Here is a 23,483-nt window from a genome sequence, read left to right as displayed (position 1 = left end):
TTTGGTAGCCCCATTACAAAAGCTAGGAATACAAGTAAATCTACCACTAATTTTATCACTTGGCGGAACTTCATTTGGTTACTGCCACAGGGATATAGGCTCCACTGTGTTTGATTACATCAACGCAACTAAAAGATTACCGTGCTAGTGCTAACACTAACCTTTTCAGATCTTTGGTTTATAATTCGTCGCTATGTATGTCAAAAACAAGAGATGGTTTGACCGTTTGCCCAGCAAACATTTTTGTTTACTGGTAGTATTATTTCTAAACTACTTTTTCAGATTGGCTTTATTTTCATTTTAGTTTCATTTAAGTATCCTGCCACCCGGGTCTTGGCCCATCCTCCTCTGTGGGTGAGCGCCATCCATCATAGGTCATCATCATCATCATCATCATCATCATCACGGCGCAGTGCATAGGAGAGTGCCTTGCTACAAATATTCAAGGCATTCTCCTATGCACTGCGCCGTGATGATGATGCATAGGAGAGTGCCTTGCTACAAATATTTAGGCACTGCGCCGTGCTCCAGACCGGGTTGCAGAAATTAGGTGCCTTTTCTCATCTTCTAACCACCACCACCACAAATATTCTTCACAATGTACTGCATACGAATCCCCCTTGCCCTCAACACCTCCTGAACATCTTTAATACCGCGCGTCCTGGCACCATCGACCAATGCTGCAGCCTCATCCACTGCATCTGGCTGGCAACTTCTCCAAGTCCGCCGTGCTGTTTCTGCAAGCCTTCTGATGTTCGATCGGGCTGAGAGAGTCATCACCAAAATGGCAAGATACCATACATATACGTCTTTTTCTCTGAGGTACCGGGAGGTTTGCGTGCATGCTCTGATTATGCCACGTATATAGCCTCTACAGTGTTATTTTTTTTTCTTATACATTCGATGTGCTATTGTAAGCATAAAATTGGTTAACTATAAAGAAAGAAGGAATCTCTTTTTCGTATCATTGCGAGAGAATGATTTCTGTCCCGTTCCAGTTTGACTTCGGGAACCACTTAAATTTAATTGTCGCTTAAGATCAGATGATACCAGTGCTGGCTGGCACTGTGCAGCCTAATTTTAGCATGTCAATAAGAAAATCTGACTATGAACACTAAATAAACTAAGTGTTGCAGAAGTAGGTACTAATTCAAAGTCATGCAGGGCACTTCAACTTTTTTTAGCTTTAAACAAAGGATGCACGTAGTCTGCAAAATTTTGACTAGTGGAGCGTTAACAGAGAATAACATTCTCATTATTTCTAAAGTGTTTATCTCTAAAGTATTTTATATCTTAAGTATCTCTTAAGTATTTTACATACATATATGTATATTAACTCATGTTTTCAAACTGAAGCTATGTGTTTGGCTATGACGTTCGTAATTGTTCAAATACAGATATTTTCCAAATTCTTCTCGCGTGAACTTCTGCATCGTTTACTCTCGTAGGAAAACAACAGAAAATGGTATTCCTAATTAGACTAACCCTGTGGCGTTTACATCGAAATGTTGTCGCTAAGGTTAGCGAATAAAAACTAAGCAAACTTATATATCCCCACCATTTACCAGATTGGTTGCACACAATGGACATATGGCGACAACCTTAATGCTGAAACAAGTACAAAATAATATCATTTACATTCACTATTCGACAAACAAAGGTATGTCTACCTGACATTTTTCGTTATCGAGTCTTCTCAGAGTGTGCTGTCATCCATAAAATTTTGTTGAATGAGCAAAATGAAAAGCCACATGTTTTAGCACTGTTTTCTGCACAAAGGCATGACAGAATAAAAAAAAAAAAACTGCCGTTTGTAGTGGAGGAAATAACGTTTCCTGAAAGATCGCGATTTTCGGGCAAGTGATTTTCACACTAGCCCTTGTATAAAATCTTTTTTTTTTTCTTGGCATATATCTTTGGGTACTACTAAGCAGTGAGCAGACATATGCGACATAACGACACAGTCAAGCCCTTTTTGTTAGTTTGATGGCATCAGTTACCATTCATTGTTTGTGGCCGGATATTTAGGAGGTAGATTTTTAAAAGTGCCTTTGGCTTTTTTTTTTTTTTTTTGGCGTGCATGTATGAAGCTTATTCTCTCGCTTTTGCACGTATATGTGTTTTGTTGCTTGTACCACCGTCATCATAGCTTTCCATATATTTTTTTTTTCAGAGCAAGGGGTACCTCATCAAATGGAAAGGCTACTCCAAATGGCACTGCACCTTGGAACCTAAGACGCTCCTGAATGAAGCCCGCCTGCGAGAAATCAAGCACCCAAGCAAGCCATTGCCACGGCGACTGGAAGCTGCTTCTGAGGAGGTCTGAGAGTTCAGGCGTGACCTTAAAATTAACTAATGAAATAGCCATCAAACTTCACCACGAAAATGAGCTTCTGCCATGCTTCTGCAGAGGCCATACTCGGATCTCGTTAAGCGCTATTTACCAGTCGGATCTGTCATTCCGGTTGACAACGACCATTTAGAGAGCCGCTTTGAAGTTTTGAGCAGATGTGCTGAGAGGTGTTACAAGGGTCTCGCAGGTCGCGCAAAGCCGAGCTTTTTAAAGATTGAGAGAACAGTGCGGATTAATATAAGGTGCGCATCGGCAGGACGCAGTGTAAATCATCATCAGTGCTTTGGAAGAAGAGTTAGGTCGTGTCGAGACCAAGTCGAGACTGCGTCAACGGAAACTATTGAGTCACTCTGACAAAAAATAACATATTTTGAAGAGAAGTGTGCACATTTAGAGAAAACTGCAAGCTATAGCCCGTCACCCATGCCTCTCAACAAAGGGAAACTGGTGACTGAATGGTGTTGGAAGACCGATCTAAGAAAAATCCTCGCTGCGAGGTCTCATCAACCGGGCGGCGGCGGAATCGGAGTCGGGCTCTTCCAGGGAGCGGATGCATTCGTTCAACGAGATCACCCAGTCATATCGCGCCGAACGCCAGCTATACCCACCACCCCACCGATCCCTCAAAAATTTTCACCAAATATTATGGCGTCGCCTTCAGACCCGCACCCTTCCCTCCCCCTATTTTCTTTCCCGCATTTACCCGAGAGCGTACGCCCCGTCCTGTGCTCAATGCACTCACCCCCACGCTACCCTTACCCACATTCTCATGGAATGCCCGGCGGACCCTCCCCCGCGGGGCCCGGAGCCACTGACCACATGGGAGGAATGGGAGACCTTGCTGCGCTCGACGGACCCGGCCAAGCAGAAAATCGCCACTGACCGGGCCGCCCACGTCATGGAACTGCACGAACTCATGAACGCATGGCGCAGTGGGGTCGTGCGGGGACCCTGGGACGTAAGTGCCCAAATCCCTTGGTCTAATAAAGTTTTACCTCCTCCTCCTCGCTGCAGGAAGTTCTATAGCGGAAGCTCTAGAGAGCGTGCTTGAGACCTATGGCCTTAACATTTGTCAACTTCTCGTCGCTGACCTCAAAGGCCTCGTTAACAACATCACAGCTGGTGAAAATGGACAGATCTACATCAAGCGAAACGTCAAACGCGGCTTTTCTGGTGGCTGCGTGCCGAAGTATGATACCCTCACTTCTTCTGACCAATGGTGTGTACGCAGCGTTGCGGCGCTCTTAGATAATCATTACGTTAGCAATGTTTTCTGGGATCAGCTTTTAGCCGTACTTGAAGTTCGATTGCCAACACTTGGGATTATAAACTCCAACAGGAAGAAACTCGACGGGCTCGTTAGAATTTTCAGGACGTCTGGGCAGTCCGCTGGTGCTCAGGTCTGCCTCTAAAGGGCCTACTTTAGAAGATATTGGCAAAAACACCTGTTAGTCAAGGTGGAGGGGATGGTTGCGTAGTGAACAGACACAAGACGTGGACAACGCTGTCGTTTGTCATTATTCAGAGTGACAAGAACTTGCAGAGCCATAGACTGCATCGTCTCCTGGCTATAGCGGAAATACAAGAAAGTTATTTTAGCATTAGAGAACCCTTTGGTAAGCTAATACGTGATATAAACGTGGTAGCCGAAAGGGGTAGCATCCTTGTAGGTGATCATGAGATTTCCGTACGCATCTGTATCGGATAAGATATGAAATTTCTGCTTGTTGTTGAAGGGCTCATGTCAGCATCGTCGAAGTTTCCATGTCCATTTTGTAGGGCCAATCCAAAAAAGCATGTTGAAAGTGGTGCTAGCATCACGGAGTTCAATACTCCTCCACTTCTTTGTACGGCAAAAAACATGAGAGAAGATCCTTTAAACGAAGCCAATGGCATGAAAAACGTTCCTTTATTCAACAAAGAACAGAGTTTCCTCATAGCTGATGTCATGCACATGGTAATCCGTATTATGAACCGCTTAATCGGCGGTTTGTTGGTGGATGCGGAAGACCACGAGAATAGAGCAAAGGTGCTTAATCCGAAAGCCCCGAGCAGCACTGAAGAGAATAATCCACGAGATCAACAACTGCGGCGTCAAGTTTGACGTTTGGCACGATGAACGCATAGGAATGACGTTTACCAGTTTGACAGGTGGCGAAATGAAGCGCCCTCTGAAGCTCTTACCGGACAAGCTTCCTGGCAGTCTCCCCGCTCAAACAGAAGCCAAGACTGTCCGCCTTTGGAAACTCTTCGAGGAAGTGCTAGACCACTTCGAACAAAATGTAGACGGACTCAGTGTACAAAACAAAGCTTATCAGTTCTTTGAAACTTTCCTAGAATTGGGAAAAGAGTGCAAAGGGTACGGCCCCGAGCGTGTTACTCCTTACGTGTACATACTTGTGCACCATGCCACAAGCAAGCATGAGACGTGTAAATGCTTGGGATGGTTTTCTAGTCAGGGAATGGAGAAAAAAAATGACACATTGAAACACTTGCACCACACGAAAACGAACAAGTGGAATACAGCTCAAGATGCTTTGAAACTAGCCAAGAGGCTAGAGGTAGCCGATTACGTCCTTATCAGTCGAGCATATCGAAAACTGGGTGCTAAGTACTGGTATGAGGGCCTCATTCAAGAAACTCGGGCCAAAAGACGCCGCTGTGCTGATGAAGACAGTGAAACAGAAGTGCCTCTTAGTGTAGAAAACAAACAGGGCAGAGTTGCGCACAACTTCGGGCGCTGGGTGTGAATGCAACCACCAAATCTGTGTACAGCTGCGTGAAAAGCTTAAAAAGTTGAAACACAAGAGTGCCAAGACCACAGATAGTGCAAATGCTGTAGAATATTGAGTTCTCAGATTTTGCGTATGCTTCTCATGTGTTTATTTTGCTTATATATTTGTGTCAGGTATATGCCGCGAAATGTAGCTGGTGGAAATTCCTTTCGCTCAATGCTCTTCTTTTGAACAGGTCTTTTTTTTTTATGATGTTCCCTGTTGCTTGTTTATGAATTATACATTCATTGCGAATGAAAGCTGGGTACCGAAACAGACGCAGTGCGCACTCGCAGCCATTTTGCCCTTTTTGAGCACCTATGTATGCTGTGTTGCAGCTTTTTTTTTGCACACAAGCAGTTTAATGTTTTGGTATGTGTCTTTCCAATCAGTGCTGCGAAAATCGCAGCACTGATTGCATATTTTGGAATAGGGTTGAGCGTGAAAGTGTTATGAAAAGCAAGATTTTCATGTTTTGTTTCATGCACAGCATAATTACTTTGTTCACAATGTGATGTATACTTCTTCAAAATATGTTGAAAATTTGTCTGAAATGTTTTTCATGCTTTGTATAACGTTTTTTATTATTTATTGCATTGTGGTTCTGACCTGCTTGTTCTTGCGATTAATTCATCTCCAATTTAACAACCACCGAAAGCGTCGAAACCACTGAAAGCATCTGATGCGCTTGTTGTCCAGACTTGCTTGTTTTGTTCCCAGTCATATAGCTGTGCATCGCCTTTCAATTCACATTCTTGTGTATGAAGTGACAGTTTTAAATGAAGTATAGTTTTATATTTAATAATACATGCACTATACGTGTATGACTGTAAATGACTCATGTATTGTGATTACTACAAAAAAAAATGAAATATCGCTATTCTATCACTTGTATGTTGTTGCCTTGTTCAATTACGTGCTGGTAATTCAATAAACACACGTTGTACCAAAAAGACTGTTGGCGTCACTGGCAGGAAGTTTTGCGGTTCTGGCACATATATAGTACCAATAACAGTTGGGCGAGGTGGTGTAGGTTCATGGGCGGCAAAAAAAAACACGGGACACAAGAAGGTGAGAAACAGTGTCCGTCCTTGTGTTCTCACCGTTTTGTGTCCTGTGTTTTTTGCGCCGTTGTTAACTCTGAACATACGTAGCAGTCTGCATAGCAGTTTGCATTTTAAATAAAACATGCAGTAGTGCATGATGCGAAGCCTATCCTATGTTATCAGAACTCATAAGAGTGCGGAGGGTGCCCTTTTAGGGTGGGCAAAGGTTCGTCACAGCGCCTCCTCCCCTTATCGTGTGAATATATGGGACTGACTTTGCACTCTACCTTCTCAGTTGAAAGGGGGAGGTGCTGCTGGTGACCCCTTTCCCTCTGCGTGCCTATCTAAGCTAGAGCCAGCATAGTATTCGTGTGCTGGCCGTAATACACTGTGGCCATGAACTTGTTTGATGGTCTTGGACACTTATGTAAACAAAAAAATGAGAAAAGGGAGAGGAAGTGGAGACGTTAATCTTTCACGCCGATGTGTTATTCGCGTTCTTCGTTACAGTCTTCAGCTCCTCTTGTAACGTTCGCGCAAAAACTGCGGACTTTTTTTTTTTGCAGCACGTTTTCTTTTTATTGTAATGCATGCCTTAGCTATGCTGTGCATTGATGTTATCCAGGTGTATAGTCATCATCATCAGCAGCAGCCTGACTACATTCACTGCAGGGCAAAGGCCTCTCATGTTTTGCCAGTCAACTCGGTCCTGTGATTGCTGCTGCCACTTTATACTCGCAAACTTCTTATTCTCATGACATATAGTCAGGCAGGCTCAAAATATGATCTTGTCGTTTATGTAAACGCAATCTGGTAGGTCATAGGCATTGATAAGGATGGTGGACTGGTGGCGGCAGTGGGGATAGCGGATCTCCTGATTTATGAATGCCTTGGTGCTGGAACCTGTTCGAAATCCTGCTGTTCCTTTGGTTGATTGAATTCCAATGTTCTTAATTCTGTGAGCAATTACCTTTGTAAGTAGCTTGGCTTACTTTTTAAAGGAGAGCAGGGCATCGATAAGACAAAATATGTAAATATGAAAATGTTTTATTCATGAAATGCAATATATGTGCAATAGAGCACGTGAATGTAGATAAAAATGGCCCCAAAAAGGAGGCTCCGCTCGCGCTTTTGAAGAACAATTGTAGCACACGATTTTATACAATAAATTTAGCTAGCCTATATTGAAGAGTCCAGACCAACACGGCCAACACAGTGAATCTGCTCTTGGTTCCTGGACGCAAAAGTGCATCAAGAATCCACTAAATTTGAATAGTTTCTAACAAGTAAACAATCCTAGCACAATATATCAACAACAAAAAGTTAACAAATATCTAGCCCCTTCAGTGATAACAAGTCACTAAATTCTTTGTCCTTGAGCAGGCTGTCCAGCAGCTTTAGCAGCTTGGCGGTTGAGCTATCGGAGGACTCCTTGTATATTTTTGCAACATTTTCATGAGATTTGTTTAACAGTTCTGAAAAAGAAAAACAAGAACAAATGAGACAAAAAAGTGCAGCATGATATGCACAGCTGCAGTAACTGCTAAACACTGAAGTAAAATAAGAGTGCTTAACACGATATCACTTTGTTCCACGGAGTTCACGCGAATCCCATGCACTGCAACTTCGATCAGTTTCCAAGAAAAATGTACTTCATTTTAAAGTTTTTTTTTTTTGAGTGGGTTCGGCGGCGGCATGGCGTCCGATCGCTACAAGCTAGTTTGCTTGATTTTACAGGTGGCCGCAGTTACCAGCAGATGCAGTTCGTCGTCGTCCGATGTGCGCGTGCTCCCATCACAGTTTCCCGATTCCTGGGCCGTGTACGCCTCGACCGATCCTGCTTTTCAAGTTTCCAATTTATCATCGGCGTTTATCACGGGCACCGGTTACGGACTTGAATGGGACTGTTTCTACGGCGCATGGCACGGCGCAGCAGTGACGTCTACGGCATCAGCGGTGGATATAAGAACGACATCCCGACAGCTCTTCTTCAGTGGGTCCGGCGGCGGCATGGCGTCCGATCGCTACAAGCTAGTTTGCTTGATTTTACAGGTGGCCGCAGTTACCAGCAGATACAGTTCGTCGTCGTCCGATGTGCGCGTGCTCCCATCACAGTTTCCCGATTCCTGGGCCGTGTACGCCTCGACCGATCCTGCTTTTCAAGTTTCCAATTTATCATCGGCGTTTATCACGGGCACCGGTTACGGACTTGAATGGGACTGTTTCTACGGCGCATGGCACGGCGCAGCAGTGACGTCTACGGCATCAGCGGTGGATATAAGAACGACATCCCGACAGCTCTTCTTCAGTGGGTCCGGCGGCGGCATGGCGTCCGATCGCTACAAGCTAGTTTGCTTGATTTTACAGGTACGCTACCATTTCAAGTGTTACAGAAGCGATGACCGTTTCTTGTTGCTGCTGCCGGACCCCCTGCCTTGCGCATGCGCTGTGAATTCATTTTTGTGTTGGCTAAGAATGCTACTCTTGATTTCTGGAGACGTCGAGTCTAATCCTGGTCCCCAAATCGAAGATATGCTGAAGGAGTTGCTTGCCGGTCAGCAAAAAATTAGCCAGGACATAGCCAGCCTCACTACTACAGTAGCGGCTCTCGATAGTAGGCTAAATACCGTAGAGGCAAGGACAGCTGCGGCTGCGGAGCTGGTTCCTCGATTGAACGAGCTCGAAAGCACTCTGAGGGACCTAAAAAACACGGTTGAAATTCTTGACCACCGTAACGACGACTTGGAAAACCGCCTTCGCAGGAACAACCTGATCATTTACGGATTGACGGAAACGGAGAAAGAGACTCCGGATCAGCTACTGGAAACTGTGCATGAACTCATAAATGTCAAATTAGGCGTCAAATGTGAAAACATTGAGCGGTGGCACAGGCTAGGAACGCAAAGAAAGAATAGTAGTGCACGACCTGTTATTATTAAGCTCATTGATTTTCGTACCAAGACACAAATTTTAGGAAACACAAGAAAACTTAAAGGATCAAAAATATACATAAATGAAGACTTCTCGGCACGTGTTCGACAAATACGCAAGTCTTTGTGGCAGCACTCGGTTGACATCAGAAAAAATGCAGATAAAGTCCGACTTCGCCACGATGCTCTTATCGTGGACAGCGTCCGTTATAGCTGGGACGAAGCCAGCGGCACCCTTGTCAAACATTCTCAACACGCGCCTGAGCGGCCGCCCGCGCATGCGCCTTTACATTCACGTCAACCACGACTTCCAGAGTGACTGCGTATTGATCAAAATTTGGTCATTTTAAATATTAATGCACGTAGCTTAGCAAACAAGATTGATAGCTTCAATTGGCTCATTGAGTGTCACCAGCCCTCAATTATTTGCGTCGCCGAAAGCTGGTTAAATGATTCAGTTTTAGATGTTGAAATCTTGCCCCCGTGTTATGTAATTTTATGCAAAGACAGACTTAAGTGGTCGTGGAGAGGGTGTAGCACTTTTTATCAAAAATCACATTGACTTTTCTTTGCTTCCTGATCTGCCAAACACAGAATCTATCTGGTGCAAGTTAAAAATTTCTGGCCAGGCTATTGCTGTAGGAGCTATTTATCGCCCTCCAAACGAAACTTCCGACGTTTTTTCTGATATTACCAACTATATTATAGATCGCAAGCTTCACCTAGGCAAATTAATTTTGACTGGCGATTTCAATGCCCCGTGCATTGACTGGAACAATTTTACATCCCACGGTCGTGACAAAAAGCTTTGTGACTCGCTCGTAAACATAGCACTGTCATTTGACCTCACTCAAATTGTCACTTCCCCTACCCGTGAAAATTCAATACTTGACCTTGTCTTCATAAGCGACGAATTTTGCAAAAAGGGATACCACAGTGAGGTTGTCACAGGTTTGTCTGACCACAATGCTGTAATTGCGTGCCTCAACATAGTGTGCCCGCCAAAACGACCTGAATTTAAGCGTGTGCTTGATTTTAGTCGTGCCGATGACAACTCTATTATGGATACGCTGGCATCTAGTTTTGAAGATTTTTTTCCTAGCAGTGAACACAGTGATGTAAATGTACTCCTTGGTCATTTTCACGGTATTGTGCAGGAGTGCATATCAAAGTTTGTGCCTCAAAAGTGCATTAAACGCAATCCAAAACATCCGTGGTACACACGAAAAATTATTCAACTCGCCGTATAAAGCGACTTCGCAAAGGTCGTCCTCTTTTGTCAGTTGCGCGATCACCACTGCTAAATTCTTTGAAGTGTACTTTGAAGGCGAAAATGCAGGAAGCGAAAAATTTCTATTTCAACAATACATTGTCACGGTTTATGGTAGAAAACCCGACCAAATTCTGGAAGTCTATTAACCCGAAGTCATCTGTTCAGTCTTGCTTCCTTATAAATGACCAATCATGCTCCGATTCTAACACTATTGCAGAAAGCTTCAACAACTATTTCAAGTCCGTTTTCTCTCGTGATGATGGCACTATCCCAGATTATGCTTGCAACTTTGTTCAGTCTACAATTCCAGACATCACAATCTCTTGTTCAGGTGTTCACAATTTGATACTAAAATTAGATGTGACTAAAAGTTCCGGTCCTGATGGCATTCCTAATACGCTCTTGAGGCGGTACTCCTAATGGTGCGCTCGTTACTTGACTGTCATTTTTAATAAATCGTTTGCGTCGGCCACTGTTCCCATACTTTGGAAGACAGCTAATGTTGTCCCGTTATTTAAATCTGGCAATAAGCAGCTCATTCCAAATTATAGGCCAATTTCCCTAATTTCAACAAGCTGTAAACTACTGGAACATATCATTCATAAACATATTGTTGAGTATTTGGACGCAAACAACCTTCTGTCCCGGTGTCAGCATGGCTTCCGAGCTGGATTTTCTACAACAACGCAGCTCCTAGAATTCACCCATGACATTGCCCTATCACTTAACAAAAGGGGTCAGACAGACGCAATTTTCATAGACTACTCGAAAGCTTTCGACAACGTATGCCATAAAAAACTTCTTCTAAAACCTAGTTCCTTTCTTAAAGATTCTAAATTACTCGGTTGGATTGCGGATTACTTGCATTCTCGATCTCAGTTCGTTACTTTCAACCAGGTGCAGTCATCCCCTGTTGAAATCCCATCCGGTGTGCCGCAAGGCTCTGTGCTAGGGCCTCTCTTGTTTATTATATTTATTAATGATGTTGTTAATGTCATCTCTGGAACCCCTGTGAACATACGTCTGTATGCTGATGATTGTGTACTGTATAACTGCATTACTGCCTTTCAAGACCAGTCAGTCCTCAACAACGTATTCTCGTTATTCTGTGATTGGAGCTCAACGTGGCAAATGCCCATAAATTACAAGAAAACTGTAGTTATGACTTTCTCAAATAAAAAACAGCCTCTCAGTTTCAGTTATAACTACAATGGGTCCACCCTAGCACATGTGAGTGAATTCAAATACCTAGGCATCACCTTTACACATGACCTTAAATGGGGCAAACATGTTGATCAGATAACTTGTCAAGCTCTAAGGAAACTTGGTTACTTAAAGCGAAGATTGAAAAACTCGACAAAAGATTGTAAGTTAACTGCCAACAAGACACTAGTGAGACCGATGCTCGAGTATGCCTCTGTGGTTTGGTTGCCTCATCTTGAGCAAGATAAAAACAGGTTAGAATTTGTGCAGAATAAGGCTATACGGTTCGTTTTTAACCGTTATGATCGGGACTTCTCCCCGTCTTCACATGCTCATTTGTTGTCACTTCATTCACTGGAACACCGCCGTACACATGAGAGTATTATCTTGTTGCACAAGATTGTACACAAAATGACCCGCATTCACGCGCCCTTATCTTTCGCTGATATACCAGCGCGTACAACACGTAGTACAGACGCTTTGAACCTTGTACCCTTCAGGTCTCGTTTGGATTGTTTCAAATTCTCTTTTTTTCCGCGTGTGGTGGAAATTTGGAACAAGCTTGATGGTGCATTGCGTAGACTGAACACTGTAGAGTTCGGGAAAAAATTTATGTGTTAGTCACATAAATTTGTGCACACTATTGTTTGTTTCTGTGCTTTCATTGATTTTTCTGTACCCGCTCCTGCAATGTCCCAGGCATGGGACAGCAGTTCTTGTAAATAAATAAATAAAATAAAGTAGCGTGGAATACTATATTGTAACACAGTAAAAGCTCGTAAATTTGAGCTTGAAGGGGCTATAAGATCGTTCAAATTAAGTGGAGTACGAATTAGCGGGCAGACACTAGAAGCAATGAACGCTGCACAACCGTACGTGGGCACAACCCTACGTGGGCACAACCCAAGGAAGCCACCTCTGGATTCCTTATTGCAAATAGGATACTATACAACACGTTTGTGGAAAGTGATTTTGTTAACTGAGTTCATAGAGCTCTAACAGTGAACAGAAAAAAGCACTGACATGCATTAATATGAGCAGAGAGCCTCAATGATGCTGTTTATACTTCAAGACACGTTTATTTACATGGCAGAGTAAACGGAATAAAATTGAAAATTTTCAGTAATTTGCGTTTACTTGGGTTCCTTCAGTCGCAACTCTATGAGAATCACTTGCAGCTTGCCCATCACGGGATCCAGTTCAGCGCTCAAATTCTCATCTGTTGAGACATGCTGCTGTTTCGTTGTTGTGCATATCTAGTAAATTTGGTTTGGTTTTGCAGCACATTGTGGTCACTCTGGGCGACTTCTGCGATATGAGATGGAAAGCAGGGGCTCCCAGTTCGAATTCACCGTTGCAATACAAACGCGTTCCAAATTATCAAGTGTTCTCCTCCGTAGAAACACAAAGGGCTGTGCCAGGACCAGGGAGTCAGTTTGTATTAACTCCAAGTTTGAATTAACCGAATTCGAATTAACAAACTATTACTGTATATCAAAGCCTCGAAACCGTATTCATTCAAAGGCAATCTTATTAGCTCGATTAACACTTAGTAAAGCTGGTTTAGCAAACTGCAGTCAACAATGAATTTGTCATTTTTTAAAGCAGAGACACTATATAAATAAAAAAATGTAAACACAAAAAATATACTGTAACTGTTACCGAATGAGACCAGACAGCTGTCAATTACAAAACCGTAGTTATCACTGAATTAGGGAACAAGAAACTTCGGCATAGCAACCTTTGCATACCAAGCATAAAGGAGTTGAGCACAATAAAAATAATGACAAGGATTGTGATATCAGACTGACTTGATTTCAAATGAAGTTCTGTTTGCTGACAAAGCCACTTTCTACAAGTAAATAAGCTAAACATGATATTTCTTTAAAAGTCCTGCAACAACTCTCTAGCTTGGTAAGAAAACATTACCCATCTGTAGTCTCTAATCAAGACTCCCGTGAAAAATTGAGCCAAATATTATCGCACTGCATGCACCAGAGAACTTACAATTTCAAATCAAGAACCATAATAATAGATAGATTATTCATTCTTATCCGAAATGTTGTCATACATGGCACAGCAGAATGGGCGATGCAGGCATTAGCTGATCTCACGAGTGTAAAACCGTTTTGAGTAATACCTATACCACTCGTTTCACGAGTTAAATGAGCAAAAAATATGTCCCCAGCCCCCAAAACATCATAAAAGTATTTCATACTCAAACTTGAAGCCTTGATTGATGGTCGTCTGCTTAATATTTTGTAATTTGCTACATTCGTGCAAGGTACGACCTGGTACCCTACAGGCATGCATTTCGAAACACCATGTTTTCAAGTCTGTTGATTGCCTCATACTGAACTTGCTGTGCATACTGTTACACGTGCAAACTTAGTTTTCATTTTGATTGCGTATCACAGACTAAACAAGTGCTACTGCTTGGCACAGGTTACACTAGACCGCCGGGGAATTCAGCGCACAACACCAGTAGCTGAGTTAATTTTGGAAGAAACACGAGTATTGCTGGATTGTTCAATGACGAATCTATAAAGCCCAATGTCGTTCACTGTTGATCAGATTATCAATGATTAAGCACTCGCTCACTGTTATTAGCTGAATGTTCCTTGCTCTCATTTAAGGTGTTCCTTATTCTGGGCACAGGTTCACATAATAAGCAAATCAATTTGGTTTCACTGCACGGTTCTTTATCCTGAGAACAACATGACGTAATTCTCACATCCAAAACTACTGGCACGCCTGCCAATGCATGCTACCTGCCTTATAAATGCTTCACTAGTTTTACATGCGCTGCCTTGACCAACATCGTATTTAGCCAACTCAAAGTGCTTTAAAATTTGCAATTGGGATTTGGCTACTCTCAGTTGGCAAAGCTGGTCCACACCGAGTTCTCATGCAGCTTGACCAGAATGCCGCGCACAAGCCCACAATCAACTGTGACATTGTCTTCGGCTGCCACGGTTGCGATATATAGCTGACACTGTGCTTATACTGTACCTTCTATTGTATAACTTGCCCTTGCATGAAACTCGCACCCCACCCACAAACCACGAAAAAAATTATATACACTAATAAAAAAATCATCTGTACAGCTGTGAAATAGCCTTTTTTGCATTACTGGAAAGAAGTGAGGTGAAGACAACTTGCACACCAAAATTCGAACATACAATGCAAGCCAACTCCAGCTTTACCTTTCTGTAGATTTCGTGCTGGTTATATGCAATAAAATACGGCATGACCTAGAGGTAATGGCCAACTGGTCAAAAAAGATGAAAATGGTCAAGGCTATAACAAGCATTGATCTTAACTCTTGTGGAGACCTTGTCATATTGACATCTAGCTTTCACAGATTACGATGAAAACAGAAAAAAAGCACTCGCTGCCTGCAATAACTACCTGCAACTCTACCTTTACATGACATATTTGAAAAATTTTTGTGGCCGTAGAATCGCTAGGCAATACAACCTCACAGTCGGCATCATGACTCTGAGGGGTGTTGCAGTTCAGGCTCAACTACGACTGCCTTTGACCTGCATTTTGTATTACTGCAGTCCTGAAGAGCATACCTATAAGTGATAGCTTTCCTTGTGTCCTCTTAAAGGCACCAGATATATTGCACTCATGTTCCAATGCAGCTCGTGCCATGCCAGGCAAGTCTGCAGGCTCTGCCAGCGAGAGGAGGTGACATATTGTGGCACACAACTAGAAAGGACAAAGAAATTGCACACATCGGTGAAGGCACACAAACGATAATCAGTGCTACTTACAATTTCTTTCATCTAAAGCTCCCTCTTAAAAGAAAAAAGTTAAATAATAACTGAAAGGCTGCAGACTGTACAAATGAAAGGAGAGAGTGAGACCGTAAAGGGGGCAGCTGAAACAGCATGTGTGTTACCTTTGGAAAAAATTTTCTTTTTAAACGCCAATTTAAAATGCCTGAAAAATCTTGGGCTAATAAGACTGCACCAAAAATGACAAGTTGTAAAGCTCCTATATAATGCAGTCTGATTAGGTGGGATGTCAAAGGCTTGGACTTCTGTAGAAGGTACATACGACTTCCTCAAATCAGATATGTGGAAAAAAAAAACTAGGACAACAAATATATGAAGTAATCCTTAGTTCTAAAAAATACTTTGTTGTCGACTTATCATGAGATGTATCTTAGAAAATTACAAGTATTAGTTGGGTAATATAGATGAACCCCTTTATAAAAGGCATTCTCCGGGCAGCTATTCCCGTCTTCTATACGAGATGTCTCTTATAAGCAGGGTACCTCGTAAGCATTTTATCCACCTGTATTTTACTGTAGGCAAACTGGTGTCTCATATACCAATTTGTCTCTTATATCAGTGTCTCTTATAAAGGGTTTCGTCTGTAATAAGTTATTTGACATGTGGGGTTGAACATCCCGAAACCGCCATATGATTATGAGAGACACCGTAGTGGGGGACTCCGGAAATTTCGACCACCTGAGGTTCTTTAACATGCACCTGTCTGCAATAGGTTAAATACTAGTGCGAAAAGATAGCCAGATAGATCTGAAACAGACAGTGTCTACTCTGATGATTGCTTGCACATTAGTTGATGAAATGCGCCGTATATGTATGACGAATTCCAGATACTGAAAATGGCATGCACTCAAAACTGCCCCAGCCACTTTACAAGTGGCAATGCACAATGCAGCTGACGTATTGCTAACACAAATTCTTCATGTTTGCTGCTTCAGCTTTACAGAGTCTTCAGTATGTCCTAACCTTTCGACTGCTATACTCTTAAACTGTTTACGCCAATCAAACGTCAATAAAATGAACAGAATATAAGATTTGTTGCTATGATGTAATGAACATTACACATTTTTCAGACATCAGCATGTAGTCAACATGTGTACTCATAAAAAAGGACTAGACTTTTAGATTCCTAGATAAATAATACCCCTGTCACACGGGCACCTAAAAGTCTTTTAAGCAAGCGGTCTTTTTCCGAAAAGGAGTTCCTGACAGCAGACACACGGCACAGAGCGAACTCCTTTTCAGAAGCGGTCTTTTTCGTAAACGGCGTTCGTCGATCTCTTTTACGGCTCCGAATGAGTAGCTTCGAAACCAGTGGGCACCAGCAATTTTCGAGTGGTGGGAAAAAAAGAGCGAATGCTTATTTTTCTGTTACCAAAACTCTTTGTAAAAACAAATTTCTTATCCTGCAGAAGGTGTAATGAACTCTTTTAATGGTTATTTCCTTTTCTACTCTCGTAAACAGCTACAACGCGTCGGCAATATCACGTGGTCACGCTCGGTCTTGCGCTGCTTTATCCTCTCCTTGGCGGCTTTTGCAGCGTTTGCCTCGCTTTCCAGAACGAGAAGGCAAGCCGTGAGGCTTGCGATCCTCGCTTTTTCTCCCGTACGGTCGCCCATAACGTGTCGAGAGCAGTCGAGAGCAGCGAAAAACAAACACGGTAAATAAAAGCACAGTGGTGCCAGACGGACTTGTGCACGTCGCTAGTTATGGGAATGCTTCCTTATCTAGTGCAAAAAACTTTCACATTGGTGTTTCTTCATCGCTTATTCTTAAATTTATTTGAAGAAACGAGCAGTGCAACAAGTCTTTAATTTGTACATCGTGATACATCATTTAATTTTCATTGCTTCTCTTTTAACTGCTAGCGCCACGCTTTCGCTAGCGTCTTCGAACGAAAACACTAAAAGGAGATCGTTGCTGCCGTGTGTCTGCGCCGCAAACACCTCTTTGTTAAAAGTCTTTCAACTTCGTAAAAGATCGCTTACTTAAAAGACTTTTTGCGCGCCCGTGTGACACAGGTATAAGGTTCCAACTGTGCTTTAATATCCATAATAAACGTAGAGGCAGCAGAGGTGTCAAATAATGCGTTTATGTACCTGCAATCGCACCAAAACGTTAAAAAAAATCAAACAATATAAAGTTTAAGCATTCCACATTTTAGAGATTGGGTTCGTGAGTAGTTGGCCCTACTTCAAAGGCATCAGAGTAATTGGGCAATGATGGAAAAGGCTGACGTCACACGGACACTTTCAATCGCAGTCGGGTCCGATCCGCACTAAATCTAGGATCAGGTGCTGCTACAACCTCGCTTTTAATCACAATCAGGCCTGATCAAGATCATGATCTTGCTCCCGAATGGTGGTTTAACTGGTGTCGGTGACAAACTCAATATGAATAAGTTTGGACCGTGTAGGAGCAACTGTTGTTGATCACAATCAAGAAATCAGATCCAGATTAGCCTTGATCATGATTGAAAGTGCCTGGTATAAGGAGTTTGGCGCAGACATCTGTCAAATCGCAATCTGAAAGTCAGATCGCAATATGCTTGATCATGATGGGGCATGCTTGCAATTGAAAGTGGCGGAGCATGAACTAATCTGGATGAAGCCCGATCCGGATCTTACCTGATTGCGATCAAATGTACACGTGCGACACCGGTACCATATATAAATATTGTGTTGTTCAGATTCAAAACAAATGAGCACTGATGTCATAGTAACTATAAGTGCAACAAAACAAGAAAAATGACAAGACACTGCGCTACTCTCAACTAACATAATTTTATTGGAGTGTATATCTTTATGAGAAAGCACAGATGTGAAGACCGTGTGCAGTAAGTACTATCCTTGAAAACTGACATGACACATTAACAATGGAGCATTCTGATTGAACAGATTTTCATACCCAAACCAACAAAACATGTATACATAGTATCGTAAGTGTCAGTTGTTCATGTGACCATTACCATGGTCAAACAGCACTGTCAATGGGCAGCAACCAGAAAAGTAAATTACATGCTGGAAAATTTAAAGTGCAGTGCTGATACACTGCAAACCAAGGTGCATGATGCAATAAAATTATGTCAGTTGAGAGTAGTGCTGTGTTCTGTGGTCTTTCTTATAGTGTTTTGTTGAGCTAAACGACGTTACGGACGAGCACCAGCAGGACGGTCAATGCATTGTGTTAGAGTGACCATGTGCTAAAAACCAAATCACTGACCTATGCCCCACAAAGTGAAATTGAACGCACCTGCTCCCTAAGCTGTTCCTGGTGCTGCAGTTCTCGATAGTCCACTGACTGCTTTGTGCCTTCTATAGCGGTGAGGGTACCGCACCACACAGTCTGCATTTGGTCTCCGTAAGTGTTGCGCACTTTCGGCACAGCCAGAGCAGCGGCTGCTTGTATGCGCACCTTGAAGTTGCTGCAGCTGTTGAGGCTCGAAAGCAGGGCACTGAAGACGGAAACCTGAGCAACATACAAGCAGCAAAGTACCTCACACATTTTCGCTTTTACTACACAAGAGGGTGCCACACTAGAGCACAGAATCAGCCTTAATTACCAACAGCACGAGGCAGTGTACAGGAACTCAGTGAAACAGCAAATGCTGCAAGCCAGGAACTTTTTTGGGGAGGGGGACGCCCTTGACTCTGAAGTGGGTGCTAGGCAGGCAGGTATTACAAAAATCCATTTCCTACTACGTCTTTCATTGTACACAAAAATTTTGAGAGCACAGGTGTGTGTGTGTGCTGGTCCTTGAATATTCCCTTAGTTCAGTGGGCTGTAGTACTTCTATTTTGCTTGTATTTACGAAGTTGCACCTTTTATTGGCAATATGCAGTCATAAAGGGCAATAAGAGATAGTATATAGTGAATAAATGCTTTATAACATTGTAATTTTGGCACCCCTTTAGACTTGGTTAGTATACGTTCAATCCTAGTTGCCGCTGTGGTGGACAAGCCATAAAAAAAAAGTGGATTATTTCAAATGCCAGTGACAGTGACAGAGTTAAGGTGCTCTGAAAGGTTCAAACTAGCATAGTTCCTGTAACTTTGAACTTCACAGGGTATTTAAGCCACTGGTACCAAGCAAGTGTTCAAGAGTGATTACGACTGACGTTGGATCTATTCTAGTTCAGATGCAAAAATTTTCTTTTTCCATGTGAAAACTATCTGTCCTTATAGATTCTTTATCACTGCTATAAACTGTGTGACGAAGCAACACGAAAAATGTATTTGGATGAAATTTTTTATACACTGAAATTCGGCTGCATGTAACAACTGGGAGATTCGCATTGTCCAGTCCATGATGTAAAGGCTGGGTGCTCTTCACAGTTAAAGATACACTCAGCACCTGTCTCGAGTTTCTGCCAGGGCTGCCATCCCGGCTGTGCTGATCGTTAGGCTTGTTCAGATGTTGGAGGACCTCGAATATCCGAACATATATTACAGTATTTGAATTCGCATCGATTTGAAGTTTAGTTATTGAAAATTTCGAAGTATTCGAAATGAACAAATAGATGTATATCAGTCTGCGTGTAACCTCCTGTAACGGTGGTTTCACTGCAGTAATAAGTGCATGCCGTGAAAACACCTACTAAAAAAAAAATCCACACTGCCGCTAAGCCCCACTTCAAGGTTTAATGAACACGTTACCCTTGCATCTATTCATTATTTTTTTTTTTAGTTCGAAAGCTCGATATATCGACCTATGTGCTCTAAGTATAGTAAATTTTAAAATTGAACATATTTTACAGGTTATCACTTGCATTCCACTAAAATTAAAATCATACTACTATTCAAAGTTGTTTACGCTTCCCTTGAACTAAAAACAATTGCCTTTGCACATGCATTTCAATTAAAAAAAATATTGTGCAGGTTAGTTGGGTCATAAAAAATGTGCCCATTTTTCCTTATAATATGTAATACATACTATCCAAGCTCGATTCAAAAATATTTGACCGCATCCTTATTTAACTTGAACCTCAAATAACGTATATAATGCCAAAGCAATCAGACTTCTGCAAACATTAATAACTCAAGAGTGGTCAAGCTTTACGAGTCGTAACTAGGGCTCTGTGTTTTCCCGAGTTTATTTTTCTTGAAATTCAAAGTTATTCTTCAGGGTTTATTTGTTGGCAGAAACTTGGAATTTTATTTTGCATTACTCTCAAAACCACAATATGTTTGATGAAATGATATCTGAACACAAATGCTTCAGAACACAGTAAGTGTATTTTAGTCATCTGAAAGGTTAAAGTGCACGAATTCAGATAATACACACAAGCAAAATTACTGGTATACAAAAAAATTATGTTTGCGCGCATTACAATCTTTGAGCCTGTCGTAATAGATACAAGCATACTTACTTTATGAGGTGCGTACATTCGATGTCGTCAGGCAAGCCCCAGTGCCACTATGCTCCATGAAGGCCCAACACATCGAAATCTCTCCCTCTGTGCACAATGAGCCCATTGTTGACTATGCCACAGGTTGTGAGGTAAAATTTATATCGGCCAAACGGGCCGAAAAACCAATATATGCTTTGAACCTGCTCTTTGGTTAAAGAATGGAACAGTATGGGTGGTTAAAATCAGAGTTTATCGAATAAATATGAATAGCCAAAAATTTTACTTGCAAGTGTTTATAATTTTTTTTTTTTCAAATTTGCCCGAAAACACGAAGCCCTAGTTATAACTCTCCACAACAGTGTCAAAGCGGAAAGTTCGTTTGAAGATGTTTTTTTTTTTCACTCTCTACAGTACATACCACATCAATGTAGTCCGCAGAGACAACATCTCTGCTCCCCAATAGGCAGCCCAATGAGTAGCAGGCATTCCAGCGCACTTTCATCAGTCCTGCACTGAGGCTCTGGATCAAACATGACGTTGAACTGATGACAAGCTTTCTGATGTTCTCATTTTCTGAGTTGGAAGATTTGGGAGAGAAACAGAGGTGTTAACATTAGCGTGAATTCCCCCAGAAAATCACGACACTGAGCCAATCAAGAAGTGATTACATTTGGAACCATATACAACTATATAGATGGAGTAATGGTCTTTACTTTTGGTGCAAAATGAACAAAACATTAAATCCTACTGTTTCTATTAAATATGTGTCATACCATACAATGCCATGATGTTCTAGATTTTGTTTGCTACTGTAGAAAGTAGGCTTGTGCGAATATTCGAATGCTTCGAATATTCGAACGAATAGTTGAGTATTTGGATTCACTTCAATTCGAATTTAAATTACCGAATATTTTCAAAGTATTTGCAATGAACGAATAGGTGTATATTAGTCCGCATGTCAACACCTGTAAAAGTAATTTCACTGCTATGTAGAAGTGCTAAACAGTAAAAACACCTATCTAAAAAATTTGCTTTGCCGTGAAGCCCTTCCTTCAAATTTAAAGGGGCCCTGCAACACTTGCTGAACATGGTCAGAAAACGCCGCCGATCGGTAGTCGAGGCTACCGAGAACACGCGAAGCAAATATTGTAGCACAGCACGTAGCCTGTAATTTGCAATTGATTTTCAAAGCTAAAAATTGCTTTCTTTCATCGGCAAATGACACTACAAGCTGAGAAATCGCTTGTCACAGTCACGAAGGAATATACGGCTCTGGTCGCAGGCGTTGGCCGATTTGAGTATGGCACGCTCGTCCTTACCGGGGCCGCCGCTTGTCCATGAGTATGTGCGCGATCGCACTAAAAAACTGCGTGTTTGAAGAAAAAAAAAAAAAAAAAAAAGAGGTGCTCAAGGCCACGAGGTGCGTGTGAAGTATTTTCTTTCGCCGTGCCATTCCTTCCTGCATACCTTCCAGCTATTTTGTCGGGACGAGAAGAGGGAATGCAATTGCAGCATGTGACAAATTTTTGGAACTCCGCTCGTACTGAACAGATTCTAGAAACTTTGCGGCAGTAAATTTGTGAGGCAAGAAGCATGTTTACTGGTTGCATGGCTACTTGAAAAAGTGTTGCAGGGCCCCTTTAGAAGAACATGTTACTTTCAAATCAATTCTTCATTTTATTAAGCTTGTTATGATGGCTTATGTGATCCAAGTATAATAAATTTTAGAACGGTAAGTATCTTATCGCTCGAATCTTACCCAAATTACTACTCAAGGTTGTTTCGTCTTCATCTGAACGAAAAAAAAAAAAAAAAAAACAACAGCGTTTGCATAGAGCCCCTATTTCAATTCGAAAGAAATTTTGTGCAGGTGAGTTAAGTCATGATAAATATTCCTTTGTTTTTTTTATATGTCATACATACCATTCGAATTCGATTCCAAATTATTCGGTCAAGATCCCTATTCACTTCGAATTCGCTTCGAACCGAAAATTCACTATTCGCACAAGCTTAGTAGAAAGGTTACCCCCTTCGTTCCTTTAATAAAGCTGTATTCTTTCAAAACCAACTAGTTAATCAAGGAAAACACTTCTGAAAGGTCTGTAAAACATCAAATACTATGCAACACTTGCAAATAGCCGAGAATTGTACGTCATACATGCCACACAGCTGAAAGTGATGCATTGTGAAAACCACTACAATGTAGAAATTTAAATTATTTGTACAACTAAAAAATTACCTAAATTTTTAGCTGAAATGAACTGCAGTATGCACCCAAGTGTCCTGACAATGTTTGCTTGCATCTGGTTTTTATCTGGCCGCACACGAATGGCTGCATTCCCGAGAAGACAGATGAACTTGTCTGGTACTTCGGATGCAACATCTGATTCGCTCTTCCTGTAAGCAGATTCAGAAACACATGATAAAGTGAGTCAAATTGAAAGTTGATGAAGTTCATTGCATTAAATGAATTCTGGGGTATTATGTGTCAGAACTGTGTTATAATTACGATGCATGCCGCAATGAAGGGGCCTTCCGAGATTTTTTTAATGCGTATTTAAATCAAGAGTGTTTCAGAGGCATATGCACATAGTAAATTTTAGTTTCGAAGCAAATTCAAAGTGAATACTGACCTGGTCAAATAATTACAAATCCAATGATTTGTATTCCACATGTTATTAAAAATTATCATATCTGTCATGACAAAACTAACTTGCACAATATTATTAAATATTGAAATAGGGAATAA

General features: G+C 41.8%; 1 protein-coding gene across 1 annotated transcript; it reads right to left on the bottom strand.

Annotated features, from left to right (window-relative positions):
- Positions 1-7,204: 7,204 nt before the first annotated feature.
- LOC142776086 (HEAT repeat-containing protein 6-like) lies at positions 7,205-23,166 on the bottom strand. The gene is made up of 5 exons (XM_075879007.1): positions 22,974-23,166; positions 21,153-21,307; positions 18,636-18,851; positions 15,161-15,296; positions 7,205-7,648 (listed from the first exon to the last, which is right to left on the bottom strand). The coding sequence occupies exons 1-5, from the start codon at positions 23,035-23,037 to the stop codon at positions 7,497-7,499; spliced, it is 723 nt and encodes a 240-aa protein (XP_075735122.1). The 5' UTR covers positions 23,038-23,166; the 3' UTR covers positions 7,205-7,496.
- Between the last annotated feature and the right edge of the window lie 317 nt (positions 23,167-23,483).

Source organism: Rhipicephalus microplus, chromosome X (genome assembly GCF_043290135.1).
Source record: "Rhipicephalus microplus isolate Deutch F79 chromosome X, USDA_Rmic, whole genome shotgun sequence".
NCBI classification, from domain to species: Eukaryota; Metazoa; Arthropoda; class Arachnida; order Ixodida; family Ixodidae; genus Rhipicephalus; species Rhipicephalus microplus.
The sequence above is the reverse complement of the archived record's forward strand: the minus strand, read 5'-3'. Positions and strand labels throughout refer to the sequence as shown.

Bases quoted from the DNA above. Each gene is read 5' to 3' on its own strand.
- LOC142776086 (XM_075879007.1), bottom strand. From the start codon at position 23,037: ATGCAAGCAAACATTGTCAGGACACTTGGGTGCATACTGCAGTTCATT. The intron at 18,852-21,152 runs GTATGTACTGTA...TATGTTGCTCAG, and splicing joins CTGCGGACTACATTGATGTG to GTTTCCGTCTTCAGTGCCCT. The intron at 15,297-18,635 runs GTGCGTTCAATT...TGTCCTTTCTAG, and splicing joins AGGAACAGCTTAGGGAGCAG to TTGTGTGCCACAATATGTCA.